This window comes from Embiotoca jacksoni, unplaced genomic scaffold (assembly GCF_022577435.1).
Source record: "Embiotoca jacksoni isolate LCO1_2020_lvr unplaced genomic scaffold, fEmbJac1.0.p SCAF_1, whole genome shotgun sequence".
Lineage (NCBI taxonomy): Eukaryota > Metazoa > Chordata > Actinopteri > Embiotocidae > Embiotoca > Embiotoca jacksoni.
In genome coordinates, this window is record NW_027185229.1 from 11724747 (window position 1) to 11745590 (window position 20844).

General features: G+C 39.0%; 1 protein-coding gene across 1 annotated transcript in view; it reads left to right on the forward strand.

Annotated features, from left to right (window-relative positions):
- The window catches only part of LOC138208174 (contactin-4), a 105901-nt gene that overhangs the window by 60716 nt on the left and 24341 nt on the right, over positions 1-20844 (forward strand). The window contains exons 3-14 of the mRNA XM_069165936.1: positions 177-323; positions 3004-3127; positions 3398-3573; positions 5219-5314; positions 8382-8585; positions 9088-9190; positions 9312-9496; positions 13111-13253; positions 13391-13520; positions 13834-13984; positions 19802-19929; positions 20498-20670. Of these exons, the coding sequence (XP_069022037.1) occupies positions 263-323; positions 3004-3127; positions 3398-3573; positions 5219-5314; positions 8382-8585; positions 9088-9190; positions 9312-9496; positions 13111-13253; positions 13391-13520; positions 13834-13984; positions 19802-19929; positions 20498-20670 (1674 nt within the window). The 5' untranslated portion in view covers positions 177-262. The remainder of the gene's footprint in view (positions 1-176; positions 324-3003; positions 3128-3397; positions 3574-5218; positions 5315-8381; positions 8586-9087; positions 9191-9311; positions 9497-13110; positions 13254-13390; positions 13521-13833; positions 13985-19801; positions 19930-20497; positions 20671-20844) is intronic.

Below are 20844 nucleotides of genomic sequence, written 5' to 3' on the forward strand. Positions count from 1 at the left end.
GTATTCACTAAATATCAGATCCCCAGTAGTAGCTGCGAGCTGGTCCTTCAGCATGGGATTTTGGGTCTACTTATTTGGTTGAATGAATTATTAATGGTTCACCCTTTTTCCCACGTTCCATCTTTTTCTGCATCTGCTCATTTCCACAGCACTCATTTCCTCTCCTTTTCTTCCAGAGCCAAACGGAGTGACGTTTGCCCGGGAAATATTCTCCATTCCCTGGCAACTGGATGGGAAGAAGGAGAATCTTTGACCTTGGAAAATGAAGATGTTGTTGCCATGGGAACTGTTAATCTTTCTGTCACTCAAAGAGTGCCTTGCTGGTGAGATGCCGAGTCAAGTTGCCTTTCATGACACTCCTGATATGCATACACCTCTCCCAGGGAGGATTTTGGCTCTTCCGCATGCATGTTTAGGTTACCGTTTCATTTCATTTGATAGCAGCCTCAAAAGGGATTATGCTTTTAGTGGATTTTGTATCTTTGCACAATCTACAACTAGTTTGTTATAAAATATGTAGATTTAATTTAGATTTAAAGAGCTTAAATGTTTTTCTGGTCTGAGCATTAAGATCAGAAGAACAACGCAGCCAGACATTTGTATTCAGTTGTGCAGTTTTTGTTCACGAGAATAAGTTCTAACAGTAACAACCTTCACTGCTAAGATTGACTATTATATTAATATTTTAAATATTAGATAGTTGTTAAATGCAAACATTTTGCTTTCAGAGGATCTGTCTCACGTTGTGACTCACTGTTCGACTTACATCTGACAGACAGACTAACATATAGGAGAGAACTCAATGGCTCTTGTCTTTTTATGCCCCCCTGTTTTATTATGCAATTTTCTTGCTTTATGCCTAGACGCTGACGCCTGCATGAAATGTGGCCAAGCACTGTAAAATCCACACTAACTCTTTTCTTAACACTCATTTATTTTGCACTTCTTCTTCAACAAGTTCGGGGCACAGTATACAGACAAAATCAGAACTACGTTAAGCTTCAGATTCCTAATACCTGCATGAGTTACAGCTAAGGCATTAACAGCTCACATAGAGCTCTCACTTTATGTTTGGATATGGTAACCTGCGCAGCCTAGAGATTCGAAAGTCCTTTTTGAGGGATATACTGTATACTCAGCTCAAGCCAACCATTTACAAGTCATCCAACAAATACATTTAAATGTATACAGCATATGGAGAGGGATCTATTGTAATGTTATTTATGCTCCCATTTCCATTGATTTAACATCCCATCTCAAGTCAGCATTTTCACTAGTGTGTATCATGCAGTCTGCAACCACAGAGCAGAGAATGGGGGGTTATGAACATGTCAGTGCATGTTGCACACTGTACACTGTACCTACTATTGAGCTCACATTTGCATGCATTCCCATGAAACCTAATTAAGTGTAATTTGTATGTGTGTGCGTGTTCATATATGTGAGTGGTCGGCCCATTTGATGTGTTTACAGGGCAGACCTGTTCTCCAGCATACACACAGCCCCCCCAGTCATTTCCCAGGTGAAATAGTCTGGCTATTAAAGGTTCATTAATTTGTTTAATTTAAAGGACACTGCAACCAGGTTAAAAAAAAAAATGAAGCACCTCCCTTAGAGGCTGGGGAAACAAGGCCCTTACCTCAGGCAAAAACTCCCACTCTCATTAGGATGATGATGATGATGATTATGTGGATGTGGGAGGGTGCACTCTTTGTCCTAGTCAAGGTTAGAAACGTGTATAAAAAAATAAAAAAAACATCTCATCTCAAGTACACAAAAAGAAAGATTTGCAATTTTCCGAGAGCAGCACTGCTGTGCAGTTTGGCATATGACGCCGAGAGAAAAAGGCAGGATGTTCACCGGTGTGTGTCTGTGTGTGAGTCTGCATCTATTGAAGAAACATTAGGTTTCACTGAAGTAATTAGTGCAACATCGGTTAATTACTCCTGTGTATTGATAGTTTGGCTCGAGCAAACCAAAACAAGCCTGACAGAGGAGACACACATGGTCAAACAAAAAGCATATAGACAACAGCTTTACAGGCTCTTTACTAATTAGATTACAACCACAGTATGGCACTACTTTGATTATTGCAACTCTCCTGTAAACACTCTAACCAAGTTATCCTACTTACATTAAAATAATGATCAAATAAAGCATAACTCATTTAGCCAGCTGGCTTACTTGTCAGTCTTTCTAATTACTTTTGACACGTAACATGACTTAGACCATTTTCTGTGTTCTATTTTTTTTATACAGTCACTTTGGAAAGTATTCACATTCCTTCCCTTCTTGCACACTTTACTGAGTTTGTAGTTTAAGTTTAAATTAATTCAATATTTTTTTTTGCCATCCAATTATCAATGGTAAGAACCTTGAATTCAGTACTTTGTAGAAGCCCCTTTGGCAGCAGTTACAGCTTTCAATATACTTTAGTAAGTATCTACAGGCTTTGCACACCTGTTTTTGGAAAGTATTCTCATTTGTCCTGGCAGATCCTGTCAAGCTTTCGGCAGATTGAATAAGAAGCGTCTGTGAACTGCTGTCTTCAGGTCTGCCCACAGACTCCTTCACAGTGATAAGTTTCCGGGTTCAAATCCAGGCCTGTGCCTTTCTGTGTGGAGTTTGCATGTTCTCCCTGTCCCTGTGTGGGTTCTCTCATGGCACTCCAGCTTCCTCCCACCATGCAAAAAACATGCAGCTTTCTCTGTGTTGTGCATTATGACAGTAGAAAAATAAAATACATGGCTGTGTTGTAGATGGTAGTGTGCTACAGGGTTATCTTTAGTTAATTGCTCCCTCATCATAATCTATTATCTGCCTTGTGACATGTGCACAAGAGGGTTTATTTAATGCAGAATCAAAGAGTCATGGTGGCAGCTAATTATAAGAGGTGTAGAGTTTACGTGCTCTTTCCTGAGTACCGAGTGATTTATTTTTTGCATTAATTCAATGTCACTTGCTCTGTGCCATTGTGCAGCTAATGTGTTTTTTTGAACACAGAGAATACACGCCACGGTCCTGTCTTCACCCAGGAGCCGAGTGACAGTATTTTTCCGATGAGCACCGGTGACAAGCATGTGTTTATTAACTGCAAAGCAAAGGGGAACCCACCTCCACGTTATAGGTAAGTGTTTTAACTGCTTTTTGACTATCTACAAGGTAAGACTACAGTGTGCTGAGTCAATGATACAAACCACTTATATTTGAGTGGAGTCATTCATTAGAAGCAGGAGGGCAGTTCATATTTCATCCGAATGTGTCCGTGTTACATGTTTTGTGGTTCACTTTTAAGTATTAAATAGGAATAATAAAAGCTCACTTTCCATCACAGTCTGGACAAATTGGGTATAGTTGCGACCCCTCTGTGAATATAATAATTGTGTATATCTTACAGGTGGAAAGTGGATAGGAGAGATATAAACACAGACTCAGATCTAAACTACAGCCTTGTCGAGGGGAATCTGTTGATCAGTAACCCTCACGTCATCAACCATGGAGGAGTGTATCAGTGCATTGCGACCAACATATTTGGGACCATCGTCAGCAGGGAGGCAAAAGTCCAGTTTGCATGTGAGTTGATTCTTATGCTGATTTTTTAATGTGCACATTGTTACAAACATGAAAGTGTGCTTATTTCCCTTGATTTGCAGTGATATGTGTAACTGAGAAGAATACAAATCATTTAGAGAAGGATTGCAACCAATGATGATTTACATTATCGATTGATCGATTTGTTTTAATTGAACTATGAATTTGAAAATTCACCACAACTTCCCTTGGCCCAGACAACAGTCTAAGCCACACAAATATTATGTTTAATGTAATAGAAGACAAGAAAAACAAGCATTTGATGATCTGAACCCAAATAATTTTGGCCATTTTTGCTTAGAAAATTATCTAAAGGATTAGCTTGTACTCAAAACTGTTTCAGATTAAATTTTGTTGATCAGTAAACAAACAGTTGATTACTGATTTCAGCTGTAATGCAGATAAATAATTATTGTAGGCACGCTTGTTAGATATTTTTCTGGAAACGTAATATCTCAAAATGAAGCACATGTTTGGGGGTGATTTGCATGTAAGACAAATCACCATCCATGGCAACAGTAGCTATACTACACTGAAAAGTGTATTTTAGCTTGCATAGGCAAGGGTGTTAGTTAAATACTAACATATAATGTATTGAAATAACAGGAATATTTGGTTACATATTTGAAAATACTCATTATCCTTTTTGACATACAAAGCAAGGCACACATGCTGTTTCAAGGCTGGATTTTTAGTTATTGATGCAGTACATATGTCAATGGGATCTTGTTGAGGATGACATGGAGGTCCCAGTTATCACTAATCACTGTTTTCTATATTGTTGGCCAGTCTTTCTATTGCACTATGATATAGAGTAAAATATCTGTTTCCAAGAGGAAAAATTATGTTGATATGTTGGTGATCCTTACATTTTATCCAGCATCCCCAATAAGTAAAATCTGCCACCTCAAAGTTACGCCTATCATTTAAATGATAGCATGGTAAAATACAGTCGTATTTATTGTTTACACTATAGGAACCTTTTTAAGTTTCTAAAACTTGATGAACACATAAATCTGAACCTTAGTATCAATTATTCCTGTTTTTGAAACCTGACAAACCCCATGTCCATCTCCAGCTATTTATTATACAAGTGTTAACAAACACAATAAAATACTGTCTTACATGCATTTTCAAGGTCATCTTCACTGGAATTTCAGAAGCTGAATTTCTCTCTGACTGAACAATAATTGACTGTGTTGCCTCATCATATTCACCAGTGGAAGATATGAAGGCATGAAGACTGCATGTCCTGATTTAAAAAGATTTTAATCTGTCGTGTTCTGATTTGACCGCCACTGATATTTGCCTGATCCCACATGGGAGTCTGTGGTATTTCTAAGACTTTGGGGTTGATATGTCTTCCTGCTGTTTATTCTTTCACACAGCACAGCAGCATTTAATTGAAGGTGAAAGTAATCGCCAAAGCTCAATTGGTGAGGGGCATTTTGGTGCACCCTCTGCCAGATCTCTTCTATGTGCTGTGATATTAACAAGGCCAATGTCAGGTTGGACTCGCAAGCAACGTGAAGAGAATGGAATGCCCTTCTCTGGATGTCACCTTTAGGTAAATGTTATTACAGCTGTCAAACCCTGAAAAGTTGTTGGTGTATTTCATATTCAACAGTTCTGCAGAACTTCAGCAGGAAGCTGAGGAACACGGTGTCGGTTAGAGAGGGTCAAGCTGTGGTTCTGCTCTGCGGCCCTCCACCCCATTACGGAGGTACAGCGCTGTGTCCTAACTTTCCTGCACTGTCTGCTGTAGTTTCACACTCCTGCTTGCCTCAGCAATCTTTATTGTTCCTCACTCTGCTGCTTATTATCTCTCTGTAACACCGCTGTGTCTCCTTTGTTTTTATACCTTCCCACCTTCTCTCTCTGCTGCTCTCCTTTTCAAACTCTGACGCAGTGTTTTCCACTCACTTTCCCTTATCTGTCAGACAGGAAACTTTTTTTATGATCAGCCACAGCTCTACCTGCCCAGACCCATGCCTTCACATCTATAGTTCATAGCCTCACATTTCTTAACCTCGAGTTCACTTTTCTCGCCCATATGATCTGTGACCACGCTGTCATCTATAAAGTCTCCAGTGCTCCACTTCCCCAACTGTCATTTTATTTTTTTTCCTGGATGTGGGCAGGTTATCTGTTGGGTAATAAAGGCTGCTGGTGGCTGCTGTGGGCGCGGGAGCATTTATCCCGTGGCACAGCTGTGAATCGGCTCATGTGTCTGTGTGCTGCTGATTAGCAGACCCTCAAAGTGGTCTGCACTCCTGCAGCCATTCGGTGCCCACGAGCGCAATTTCACGCCAGCGTACCAGCCTTTCTCCGCTCTCTGTTTCCAGCTGAATCTTACCACCACGTGGGATTCCACACTTTAGCAATTTGCCCTCGAGCCTTCCCTCCCTCCCCCTTTAAAATCCTCAATCTCTTTATTTTTCCTCTTAAAGGGAGCACAGTCACACATTTGATGGGATTTGCACTACATGATAATGCTGGATTGAAGTGCTTTACAATTGAAAAAAGCTCTGCAAAATGGTGTTGTTTTTTAAAAACGTCACAAGGTTTAAATTCAGTCAAAGCTTCTTTAATGCTTGTTGATATACAGTGATGCACCTTATTAAGAGAGGAATCATCTGAAGCTTATCTGCACAATCAATAGGTAAGCGGCCTAAAAGGAGTGGTATTGAGAGTTAAACTCTGTCAAAGGACATGAGATTATGTGCCTGCAAGTCCTCTGTTGCTGTGAGACTGCAGCTCTTAAACAGACACAGTCTCTGATAGTCCCTAATCATGAAAGGTCTGTCAGTTTCTGCCCTGACTTTCCTTGTAATGATTTTAATTCACTGTTTTCCCTCAAGGAAGCGAGTGGGACTTTTTACCGTCTGCCCAGTCATAAGGGCTGACTGCAGAATGTCATGTGTCTGATACGGGAGGACTACACTAATAACCAAGTTCATTCTGCACTTCCTGCAGACCTCTTTCCATTTATCTCCCTCAGTTTATTTGTCTCCTTTCAGCAAGTGTTTTGTTGGTCTACATTTACATTCCAATAGTTTATTTCCTTTTATTGAAAAAATAGCCCTTGTTCATCTGTGTGAAAAAAAAGTATAGGCCAGTATAACATTTCCTTTGAGATATATAATACACGCTATGATAAACCAATCAATTTAGGGACTAATGAAGCACTTGTGATGTTGCCTGCTAACAATGTTGCAAAATCTGTCAGACACATGCTCAAAAGAAAAGACAGGAATTACTTATTGTTTTTCTTAATAACATTAAATCCCATTGAAATGGCCAACACACATTACAGATACAAGAAATGTACCCTTGCAGGTAGTTGGTTATTTCGAAGGTGTTGGATTGCATTGCCATAAAAGTACCAGCGCCAGGTACAACTCTTATACAAGATGACCCTGCATTCTTTTGCTGTAGCCCCCTGTGACGGCAGCCTCGCTGAGCAAGACTGCTATCCACTTCAAAATAAAGGGGCTGCTTTATTTGCCGTATCCGTCAACACAACCTTGGCCCATCACTCAATGCTCAATGCTTCTCTACCTTAGTCCCAAGTCAATTCAGCCCTATTGAAGATATTAATCTTTAAAAATTTGACATAAATGTATTCTTTTAGTTAATAAAAATTTGGTAGTACAATAATCCACGACTATTTTTTTTGTGTGTAATGCTATTAGACTGTATATAAACAATGTAGCCTCCGTTATGTCACCCATGTGTTTCCTGAAGAGCAGTTTCATACATTAGTTATGGGTGGCTTTGCCTGTCCCTATCTTGGCAGTGCCTGACTTAGGCATAACTTCTGACTAATCTACGATCGGGCATAAAGTGGTGTGCCGATGGAGCTTTGGCGGAACAAATGGAGTCTGACTTGCAGGCAACTCACCAACTGTCATGGGACCTACTGTCACTTAAAGCAGCCACGTCCTTAATTGCATAGCTTTATGCATATCTTAATACAATTTAAATGGATAGGTAATAACAATTTGTCTAAATGGCCAAATTGGCAATAAAAACCAAGGTTGTAAACATTATTATTTCTGTTGTAGAATTGGACATTTTAACATGGAGGTCTTCGGGGAGTGCCTCGCTTTTAGAGCCAGCCACAAGTGGACATTCACGAAATTGCAGTTTTTGGCACCTCTGCAGTGGTTTTATTTTCCAGTACTGGTGAAACCAGTTGTTCAGAACTGTATTGTTGGGTTATAGCATGTTTTCGGTCAAATATATGTCTGAAAATGTCCACCCCTTTTTAAAAAAAAAAAAATGCTACTGTATTTTTGATGACTGATCTTGCCCTTGGGATGAACACTGTTAATTCACACAGCATGAAAAAAACAACCCTACTTGACCATTAGCTTGTGCTTTGTAGCCAGTAGAGCAATATCATAGTAAAAGGTGTTTGATAGATGTCACTCGGAAAAGACTTGAGCAATACAGTCAAATCTGAAGGATTGGATGAACTCCCTCTTGTAATTATAACCCTGGCCACAAGTTCTGTATAACTAAATACGCTTTCAGGAGACTTTGCCATTTCTCTTTAATGATGAAGGCTTTTGCTGCACAGAGTCATTTCTTTGGTGGTTTTCATGGATTTTGTAGACATAAATGAAAGATATAGAATATCACCAGCTGTATCTTTTGAAGTCATCTTCTATTTTTATATTTGACAGAGAAATAAAATATCTCAATATACTGGATCACTGGATCTATCTTTTCCGTGATTTAAAATCCACAATTCAAACCCTGTTCTTTTATTTATTGATTTTCAGAGATAAAATATTCGTGGGTTTTCAACGGACAGCGCAGCTTCCTGCAACAAGATGCCCGTCGTTTCATCTCTCAGAGGACGGGCAACTTGTACATTGCTAAGGTTGAAGCTTCCGACGCAGGGAACTACACGTGTGCAGTGAGAAACATGATGACCAATTCCACAGTGTTCAGCTCTCCAACCCCTGTGGTGGTGCGGAGGGATGGTAAGCATCCTCAGTCTGCCTCTCGGTTATCTCGCGCACTGAACTGACACATGCCGTTGGAGGGAGGGCGAGCCCGGGAGATAAATCATTTGTCTCGAGCATGACACTGTTTTTGCTTTTACTTGTGAGTTGTTTTGTTTTTTTCCACCATCCAAAAACCGCTGAACTATACAGGGTTATGTATGCGAGAAACCCTCTGTATCTGCATGAAGGCACATCTTTACATAAACAGAAATGTTGTCTTCTTGCAGGCACACACACAGTGAGGAGCCACCATTGCTAAACCCCATCAGAACCATTTATGTGTACAATTCAGATTTGAGCTGAGGCAGATATCCAATACAAACGCATCCATCCGCTAAGAAAAAACGCTCTTGTGTATGCACAACATACACGCTTGTGTCATCTGCGCCATGGCTCTTAAATCCAATGTGAATTACAGTAACGGCATACCCTTGTTTTGTGTTTTGACTGGTGTGATTTGATTTTATCCCTCGTGCAGCAGTGATGGGTGAATACGAGCCAAAGATTGAGGTTCAGTTTCCTGCCACCCTTCATGTCTCCAAAGGATCATCAGTGAAGTTGGAATGCTTTGCCTTAGGAAAGTAAGTGTCAGAAACAGCACGGGGGAGTTTCAGATGTGTGAAGTAGCCGGCTCTATTACAACAAACAGACAAACATGGCAGCGGTCCTTCTGGCCAATGTGACCTTTTGTGACTTCTGTAGCCCTGTGCCTTCCATCTCATGGAGAAGAGGTGATGGAAACCCACTGCCTGGCAAGATTAAAATCAACCACTCCAGTGGGGTTCTGGAAATTCCATATTTTCGCCCAGAAGATGCCGGGGTGTTCGAGTGTGTAGCTGAAAACAGCAGAGGACGAAATATTGCCAGAGGGCAACTTATATTCTACAGTAAGAATGATTTTGCTGCATTTTACTTCTGTTTAATTGTGATTACTGTTTACCAGTTATTTTTTCAGTATATTTATTTTCCAATGTAATCCAATATAAAATTTTTAGAAAAACTTTGTCTACCCTAATTATTATAGTATGACATAGATTTATAATGCCAATATCATCTGCATGATAATTTCTCTAATATTAGTCTGCTTATTATCTTAGCTTTTTTGTGATCATGATATTACCCCCCCCCCCCCCACACACACACACACACACACACACACACACACACACTCACATGCACACTGAATATTTAGTGTAAAGCAGTCGCCAATAGAAAACGACACAACTGGTATGTGGGGATAGTTTAATCCCCTCCATTGAATCAAAAGGAACTAACTGTCAAACTCAAAGCTTTTAAATGAGTCATTTGTATGTAGCAGGAAAACACTGTCATCATGGAATACTATCAACTGAGTTCCATAAGCAGAGAGATCAGTCAAAGTCTCCCCGGTTCTTGTCTGCTGCATGCATAAGAATGTGGAAAAGGTGTAACATCAGCAGTGCTAAACATGAAACCGTCAATGGTTGTTGACAAAAAAAGCTCTGATAAGACAAGTTTGTTTGTGCGGCATATGTCGTTCATATTGCAAATGCAATTCAAGGTACTTTACAGATTGCACTTAAAAGGACAGGGCATTAAATGAGGAGAGGCAATAAAACATTAAAACACAAATTCAAAACATGAGAAACCATTTAAAGGATATAAAAAAGTATAAAAGCTGAGAAATAAATCAAAGTCCAAGGTTGATATAATTAAAGCTTGAGTTTCAGTCAAAGGCAGATGGGAATATCAAATGTTTTTTTTAACCAGGATATAAAGCTTAGTGCAATGATGCCATGTTTTGCATCTTCTGGAAGTTTCATTCCAGTTCTGTGGTTCAAAGTAACTAAATGCTTCTTCACATTGTTTAAATTACCTGAAAGAGAATTCACTAGGTTTTTACCCACAACAGGTTAAAAGCCTGAGACTACACTCCAGTCAGTTGGAAATGAAGACTTTCAGGTTAGAGGTGAAATGGCTTTGACACTCAAACAAGTCCAGGGTAACACTTGGCTATAATGACCTGAGTGCCTGAGAATCTGCACAGATCTGCCTGAGAGGGTTTATTCAGTACTGTAAATTATCCACCCATGTACTTTAACTTAAACAAGTAAATAAAGTTAAACAAGGCACAGGGCTGTTGACAACTAACCAATCTACACATACAGTGCAATAATAATAATACTAATAATAATAATACTAATAATAATAATACACATTATTTGTGTAGCACCTTTCATACAAGAAATGCAGCTCAAAGTGCTTCACAGCAAAAAAAAAAAAAAAAAAATACATGCAGTGTTTGACATATGAACAGATATGAAGGAACAATTAAAAATATAGAAAATAATCAAACAGATAAAATGCACAAGAAACAGATAAAATGCATAAAAAGGAATACAAGTGGAAAATATAAAATTGAGCAATATGCATTTCAAGGCACGGTAGTTCAAGTGCATGGCAGGTGTAAGAGAGCATCAAGAGTTGCTAGTTAAAGGCGGATGTAAAGAGATATCATTCAGCTATCTTCTGAAAGTATTAACTGAGCTAGCTTCCCTGATATCTACAGGTAGTTTGTTCCACAGCTTTGGAACGTAGCTAACAAAAGCTGAATCCCCATTTTTCTTTTGGCTGTTGCTGGGAACCTCCACTAAACCAGCAGCAGATGATCTCAGTGTTCTTGAAGGCCCATTTCTATCAAAAGCAGGTGTAACTCAGGTACTGATGTTGACAAAGTGACAAAACTTGGAGTACTTACTCGTGAAAGATATAGCGTCTGTGCCCTGTGAATTTTGTACGTGGAAGAGCAGCATCTTAAACACACCAAACACGAGCATTAATTAATGTCAAAGTAAACAAGGAACACTCATCCAATAAATATTTATTCCGGTGCTGGAACGATGTTGAGGAGTGAGCAGTAGTAATTAAGCACACTTTAAGTTTTTAGGGGATTTCCATTTGTCTGGACTTTAAAGGACATAAAATACTATTTAGGATGATTAAAGGTGGACTTAAATATGGAGTTTGTTTATAATGGAATAATAGTTTATTTTGGGGTGATAGAAAATAACTTTTGGAATGGTTCATTTAATACAAATATTATTTTGATTGTAAGATGCTGCGCTGAGTACCCTGCACGTTTCTTTAAGTGGGCTTAAAGTTAAATGTTAATATTTAGTGTTATGTAACCTAATTAACAGTTTCCCTAAAATACATATATTGTTGAGTCACAGGATTGTCTGCAGCGTTAAGTTGTTCGATATTAGTCGACCAGGTTCCAAATCCTTGTGCGATTTATTACCAACCTTATATTGTGTGTTGTAAGATGTCAGGTGTAAATGACGCAGTGTCGCACTCCGTGGTTGAATCATTGAAATGACGCATTAAAAATATACAACGCAATTTTAGTTATTTATGTAAATGGATTTAAATACGCAAGACAACCACCAAACCTGTCTATGGGATTTTGGATAGGTCTGGTCACGTGCGCTCTGCCCATTAAAGCCACGGAAATAGCCCTCCGTCCGCTGCCCTGTGATTTAAACCTGGTCTGAGCTGGCGAGGCCATAGCACTGCACCTACGGTGACACACGCCCTGTTGCGCCATTCCGCCCATCTGAGCGCAATCGGGTTCCCCTCGGCGCTGCGGTTTGTGCCGAAAAGAAAATAGGGCCCTTAGTTTCAGGCAGTCTAATGAAAACATGATTATGACTTTTATATTCAATTTCCACCTTGTAAATGTATCTGTTGCTCATTAGGATTTCATTTGTTTGCCTTTTAAAGGTAATATCATTCAGACGTTTTCTAATAAATGATGGAAATGACTCCACTGAATGGCCGCCTTGTCCAAAGCAGTTTTCTTTAAAGCCTTCCCTTTTAGTTGAGAGCAAGGTGCCATTGTTTTTTTTGTCGTTACTTGACTAGTTTTGTACCTGTGTATATTCCTTTGTAAAGTAATTTGTGTCACATAAACCAGCAAAATCTGTTCAAAAACCTCATGATTGATAACCAACTAAATCGCACACGCACTCTGCATCTGTCACTTAGCCATTTCGTTTTACACGTTGTAACTTTCAGGTCCTGTCTGACTGAAAGCGCTGCTCTCGCCCATTAAGCTGTGATGGTAGAGCTGCCAGCAGTAGGCACAGTAAAGTGCCTGCAAATGGTCTAATGAGTGGCAGCAGGTCTGGTTACAATCAGCCAAAGATGGCTCATGTCACTCCACCTTTTTATTACTCTCCCCTCTCTGCCTTTTGCTGCTCATATTAAGTTCAACTGAGAGAAGCCACAAGCACAGCACTCAAAAACTGTACTATACTCTACCTGAATGTTTGAGACCCTTCTCTTTCATCGCAATCTGCTCTCTTTCTAGCTCTCAAGTATTTGATTTGAATTTGGATTTAAATGTTTAAATTCATTATTTCAGCCCAAACAAATGTTGGTACAATCATGGTGCAACTGAATATATCTGTAATAAACTTTTTTGGCCATAAATATTTACATGAATTGCTCTTCCCTGCAGATGTTGAACATCTACATTGGGTCCAGACGCTGAAAGACGCCCACATGGCAATTGATGCTAACCTACAGTGGGAATGTAAAGCCATTGGTAAGCCTAAGCCTACATATAAATGGTTGAAGAATGGTCAGGCACTGATAGCAGAGGTAAGACACCAGACGTAACATGGAAATTTGAAATTCATTAAAAATAAGTTGCTGTTTAATACACAATAAAATAGCCAATGTTTACAAATTGTACTGACAATATCTCCTTAAAAAGATGAACTTTGTGTGATTTTTAGGGGAGAATCCACGTGGAAGCAGGTAGACTGACCATATCCAAAATTAGTTTGTTGGACTCTGGGATGTATCAGTGTGTGGCAGAGAATGAACACGGTTCCGTCTATGCCAGCGCTGAGCTCAAGGTTGTAGGTAAGAAGTTTTGTTTGGTTGTTTGCTTCATTTACAATGAACTGAACAAGGCAAGGCAGAGATATACTGTCTGAACATTGTGCTGTTTGTGGAACAAAAGTGTTTCCCTACAAATAAATAAGGAACAAAAAAGTCTGAACTCCCTCCTCACTGAGCCATGGCGTTGCTTTCTCGCTTCCATAATTATTTTATCCAATAAGCCAGTCTGATGGTGAAGTGTAATGTCCATAATTGCACGACATTTTGGCCGATGCACAGCTGTTGCCCCTCCACAAAGCGAGACAAATGGCCTCAACACGGGTCTCTTCCTCAGCCTCACCACCTGACTTCACCCGGCGACCCGTGAAGAAGTCTACAGTGATCCAGAGGGGAGGTGAGGTGGTGCTAGAGTGTCGCCCCCACGCTTCCCCCAGGGCCACAATTTCCTGGTGGAGAGGGGCCGAACTCCTGAAGGACAGTAAGAGGTAGGATATTGTAAGCACTGCTGCACATGCCACTGATAGCGTTCATGTCTAGGACTCATTGTTATTCATGCATCTGCTCATGGGGACTTTGGAAGTCAGTGTTGCATAAAACCAGCTTGTTTGGTCAAAGAATGTTTTTAGTTTTTTTTTTCTTTTCAGATAGACATCATATCCGTCACTTAGATAAAGATGTTGGGTTTCTGCTGACATACAGTTTAGTCGTTTTTTGATGCCTGCATATACGAATGAAGCCATGATACTAAGTCTTATCAGTTCTGCAATGCACAAGATAAAGAGCACAATTTGATTTAGCTGGTTGAAACTTCAAAGCATCCTGTTTCCTATAGTTCCGCAGCTCTTCAAGGCAGTATTAGATGTAGAACAGAGATTCTGTCGGGACGCTGTTTGTGTGAGAAAAAACAATCTGACTACATCCTTCAGTAAAACTCTCCTCTAGCTACATGGCAGGACCCACCATGTCATGATTTAAGGTCTGAGGCAGAACCTACCAACTAAAATAAACAGTTTGTGGTCGCACTCGGCCTCAGCACAGATGAACACACACAATAAGAACCAACAGAGTTCAAGCAGTATGAGGGCTGCTTCCATTAAATGTTGGCTGAAAAAGAAGGGAATGTAAATGTCCATGTTGGTTCTGAAAAACAGCCGTTGGGCTGGATAACTTGCAGACAGGCTCAGAGTCAAGAACTTCAAATCACTTTCCTGACAACTTCACAGCAATTGTCAACAATGCGTGAACATTGCTTTGGTGGTGCATTTAGGTATTTTTTTTTAGGAAAAGGAGGCGCAGTATTGACAATCTCAGTGTTTAGCCTTGGTGAGAATACCTGGACATAAGCAGACATGCAATATAAAGCATGTATTTTGTGTAAAACACCATCAGAAAGGCTTGTCCATCTCAAGCCGTATAATTAACGTAATAGCTTCAATTTTCTGCAATGGCCTCACCGCCTCGTTCCTTTCAGGCAGCAACTTTAGTGACTTATATAGTGGGGCACTTTGTAATATAGAGGGCAAGAATATTATAGTTTCTGAAACCTGTACCCAGCAATTAGCTTTTTCAAAATGGGTAATTTGAAATGTCTCTGAAGAAATTTTATAATTGCACCATTTTTATTGTTAACAGCAAGTATATATTTTTTTGTGTCCTGAGCTTGCAAGGTCAAAGCCATTTGTCCAAAATGTGCTGTATGCTGTATGCACCACTGCAGTGGCAATAGCATAACACATTATCACATCAAAAGCGTAGTAATATGATATTTATCACACATTACCAGTGGTTAGCTTGTGTATGAATGGATTATTGTGGCAAGAAAGTAAATGGTAGCAAAACCTCCATAAAAGGTGCGTGCAAAATCATCTGCCATAATTGCTTATGGAGTTATACTGTAGCAGTGAGCATTTGGTAAAAAAAAAAAAGCAAATGTTCTCATCTGCCTCTTCATTCCAAGGGGAGTTGTTTATGATACTAATAACTAGAATTGTTTCTCTCTCTCTCTCTCTCTCTCTCTCTCTCTCTCTCTCTCTCTCTCTCTCTTCTTCTGCTTACATAAATGAAATGATTGAAAATTTGAACAAGTAGTTTATAAAGCTTAGCTAACATATACTAACTATTTCAACAAATACAAATATGATATTACATTTTCCCCTTACATAATACATATTTAAAAAAATAAAAAACAAAACCATGAAAAAAAAAATCTATATTTAGTTTTACACAGATTATTATCCCTTTCCAACCTGGAGGTCAAATTCCAGGCTGAATCTCTTATTAAAACACAATGCACTGCTATTTTCTAAAGTTGTTTTGATGTGTAACATTACATACTTATATTGCTGTGACTGAAATGGTTGAAACATTGTTATGCTTCATTTCTGTTGTGTCAAATTTGGTGGGTTCAGTCAAGAATTTTTAGAACAGGTTCAATAACACTGACTCCTTGTTATACGGCAGTTGTTTACTCTCTTTTGATTAGGTGGAAGTAAATTGACGTTTTTAATTTTCCGTTTTTTTTTTATTTATTATTTTTTTTATCTCACTCTGGCCAGGTGATTGGGATAAAGAAACATATTGTATATTAAAATTCTTCCTAATGTTTCTTATCAGTTAAGTTACAGGTTATAAACTGTTTTGGCAAAACTGATGTTTACCAGCTGTATATAAGAATCTGCCTGTTTCTTTCTCTGTCTTAAATAAAGCACCTATTGGCTGCAAAATTTACAAGGAAATTATACTGGTTAATCTTATCACAGGGAACTACATATGGGTGAATAAGTAAACTAAAAGCTTTACAAGTGGAAGGCTCTTCTTTTCTTATTGTGGCCCTTGTTATAATTAACCTCAGTGACACATAGCAGGCCTAAAGCCGACATTACTGTATTACCACAATAAGTTGCAATAACCAAAATTTCACAAATTCCTAAATAAAATTTAAAAAAAGATGCTGCTGCATTGCATTCTTTTCTATTTTTTTAACTATTAAAAATGCTTATTTTAAGACCTGTATTTGACTTAATGTTGTAAAGTCCACACATTAGATACACTGATTTCAAATTAAAACCATCCACAGTCTAGATCGGAGACTAACTATCTCATTAAATTATTCTCTGAATCAAATGTAACTTTTCTCTCAACGGTAAGCTGAATGCTTCATCATCTGGGTCTTCTTCTAGTCCTCTGCGGTTTAACACATCAACCAAAAAAGTACATTCTCAGAAAAAAAACTTAAATAGGGCTCTTTGTTGTCAGTTCCTGCTAGTTAATATTGGGGAGCTAAGAAGTTTTACCATATTGTAGCTACGTTTTGGTCAACACAGTACTGCTCATGTGGCCATCAAGCTCTGCTAAGGTGATTTATTTATATCTGCTGTCAGGGAAATTGAGTTTGATGTCTGAATCCATAGAGAATAGTTTTTCACGAATTTCTGAAATTTGGCATAATTAGAAAACGTTAAAATTGGTAAGGTTCGTGCCTTAAAGAGTTGTATACAGGGCACCATATTTCAGCAATTTTTTTTTATTTAGTGTTAATGCTTATGATGAAGGTTTGCTGGGAATTCATTGACATTACATGAATACAGGAAGATAAACTTTAGTAGCTCACTTAAATTTGCTGGCGGAAGACTCGAGGAGCATGCACCATAATAGGTTTTTGGTTGGTACTATTTACTTGTATCTTCATTCCTTTAAATGCGTATATATAAGTTAATTGTCACAAATATGTAATAATCAGAAAAAAATATATAATTTGTGACTTTATATGAATGAATTGAAATACAAAGATATTTCACTCATGATTATCCTGCTCAATACAATTTTAGATGCTCAAAAGAGAATAAAGAAAATCTGACCAGAGTGCTGTTTAATGTACTTATTTAACCGTGTGGACTATACTGTCTATTATATTTAACCTGCATGCTTGTCTCTGTATGTGTCAGATAATGTGTGAAGTGTATTGCTGCTGTTTTCCTTTCTCTTTTGCTTTTGGTCTCACTCTCCGATCCATATGTAAAGCCATATTTCCATAGACTTTCCGTAATTCACCAGACCTGCCTCAGCATGTGAACAGTGGGATTGATTATTTATCATGTTTTCCATGGGTTGGTCCTGAGGAAAAGGAGAACAATTACCCACACATTACCCAGGCTGGACAAGAACAGAAATTCACAGCTCGGAACGGAGTTTGTGTACAAAGCAGATAGTTCTTTTCATTTCTATTTGTTTTGCAGCTCATTGCCCCTCAGGTCTTGTTCTCGGTGCGCCTCCATCACTCAGCGTTTGATATTTTTGTCAATAAATCAGCACAAAGCACCCTGTGTCAGACATGCTTACTGGGTCTCAGCTTGGCCCGAGTGAATGCATATTTATTCTTGGGAGCCAATATGAAATTATTTGATTTTTGAGCTGGCTGTTCACAGCATTTTTGTTTGATTTACTGCATCCAAAGGTCACAACAGGAGAGCATTATCTGCCTCATTTATGCAGATGTTTACATGCTTTCCGACTTGTCTGTTCTGAACCAATGCACCAAAAAAAAAAAAAAACTACTCAAGGCAATATCCACTGTGGATCTGTTTTTTTTTTTAAAATCCTTTTTTCTTTTCCACTCACTTTTGTTGTATGGGGTCAATTTCGTTCTCAGTAAAGCATCTCTAAATAGAGTATAATTGTCTTTCCCCTGTACTCCAGATGAGTGAAGATCTGAGTTGATGAAAGCACTGATACACTCATATGGCATTGAATTCAGTTGATACCATGCGCTCAAAGCAATAAGTGTCATCAGCAGCAAAGTACTTTTTGGACTTTTTTTGGGGGCTCTCTGGCTGGTTGCCCTACCTTATTTTTGATAGCTGTTGGGGCTGAAAGAACTTCCTGCAGACATGATTCAGGGCTGACAAAGAGTTCAGAGACTATTCTTGGTGTGCATAAATGGAGTGCACCATAAATCGAAGTATTCCAAGTTAACTCACCATATTAACACCACAACCTGGGTCATATGCATTATTGTGATCACAGGTATGTGGGCATTTGTGATTTCAACATGGGCCGGAAACTTGACCAGAGAATGCACATTACATGTTTTGATTAACAGAAAGAAGTTGCTTGAGGCTAAATGCTGCAAGTAGGTGTGGTGGGGAGAAACATGTTTTTTTAGGGGGCCGAGACATTTTCAGTGCTGTGTGGTGGCATGCTGGAGAACCCATGTGCCATCACACCACAGCGTGTATTGTTTGTTTTCCCTTAGACGCCTCAGAACGTCACCGTAGACAGTGAAGTTCTGCTTCTCTGAAATGCAAATGCCCCTCAGAACAACTCTCCCGGCTCATGGCTTCATTACTATAGACTTTCTGTTTTATGTGGCTTCTTTGCTGATTTGAGGAGTTTGACACAAACTGTTATGTGCACTCGCTGCTTGAGTCCATGGTGAAAATAGAAATGCTCATATAGTAGTGGTCACAAAAATGTGTAACACGGTAGCTGAAATGTAACTCGGAATACCTACCCATCAAAGTTATTGCGCTTCCTCCTGCTCCATGTGCATCACTGTGCTGCTTTCCATTCTTGCGCAAAAGGAATTTCGTTGTAGTTTCCCCATTAGCTCCCCCAACCCCTCCCTTTCTTCCCCATCATAATTGACCACGTTGCCACTCGAGAAATCTTGTATCAAAGGGAAATGTAGTTCATGAAAGTAAGTCACCAGCTGTTACACTCACACAACAAGGTCATCATTCCTCTGTGTAACTGTTGTTTTAGTCATGTTTTTTCAAGCGCTCTCATCAGACTGCCAGCCTGACATTTTTTCAAGTGAGATTTGCCCATATGCATATCTGCATGTTATTACTTTTCAGAAATGGCTTAAAGCATGTTAATGCAATCTCCACATGTTGTAGAACGATATGGTGGCAGGTAAATTACCTCTCTCCAGGGCTGCTCGCATCCTCTTTGCACCGTCTTGCCGGCCCTGGTGGTGGCCTGTTGTGTGTCCAATTAATATGTGCATTTAAGATACTGTGCTCTCAATACTATGCTGACCCTACAGCAAATCTGTTCTGCTTCAGCTAAGATACGTGTTATGTTCTGAAGCGTGCAAATTGATTTTTTTTTTTTTTTTTAATCGATTCTAAAGCCTTCATTCAAAAAAAATAAATGATGGAAAAAAGTTCAAATGGCTTGAGAAATGAGACGATAGCACAGCCAATAACTAGTTAATTTGATTATTATCATCATATTTCATTCAATTAACGACTTAACAATTGCTAAGCAAGTAAGATATGGGCTTTTGTCATTCTTCTCAGACAGACTATCATGGAGGACGGGACTCTACGAATCACCAATATCTCAAAATCTGATGGGGGCAGGTACACTTGTGTGGCCAGAAATAATTTTGGAATATCCAGCAGCACAGGAACGGTGGAGGTGAAAGGTATTCCTTTTTTGTCACTGGTTTCAGCTAGTGTATAACTTCTAAGCCAAGGGTTTAAACTTTTGTTAAGGGAAAAAAATACTAGCTCAAGCATGAAATTGATAATGAAATATATAGCCGTTTTATGTTCCCGCCGGTTTGACAGATGTATAAGTCATCCATGGTTTTGTCAGCTGTGAGTTATTGTTCATGTAGCGGAGTGAGGCAAACCACCGCCGTCTATAGCAATGACTGAGGAATAGTTTCATTGAAATAAAAAAGAGCTCCTGTAGCATTTTCAGATTTGGGTTTTGAAATAATGATGATTATATAGAGAGAGTCCTCTTATTTCTTTCTAGTTGACATTGTGATTGCAGTGTGTTTAATTTTTCATTATAGAGATATGGGAGGCATTTGCCTCCTAAGTGAAGTTAGTTAAGGTCACTTAATTTAACTGATAGACCAGAATCTGTCTCACTTGTCTAGGCAAATTAAGCTTTATTACCTCCTGCATTTGGCTGGATTTTATGGAGATGCAGTGTTACATACAGTAACAAATGATTCTCTTTTTCCTCCTGTAATGCTACAGAGCCCACCAAGATCACAGTTCCACCCTTAAGTTTGGACGCCACTGTGGGACAGAGTATTGTTTTGCCATGTGAGGTGTCCAGTGATTCATCCCTGAGTCCCATCTTCAAGTGGTTTTTCAACGGCAAAGCCATTGATTTTAGCAGGCAGGACCACTTTGAGATGATTGGAGGGGTATGTATACTTGTTTTAGATTATTTTTGGCGAACATAATGAGTATCGAGGATTGACCTACATCATTTTGCGTGGAGGTATAAATATTTGCTAAATATTGATGAAAAGACACCACCCTCACATCTTTGCATTGAGTATGGAAAAAAGACCTGATGTCAGTTCCACATAAAGACT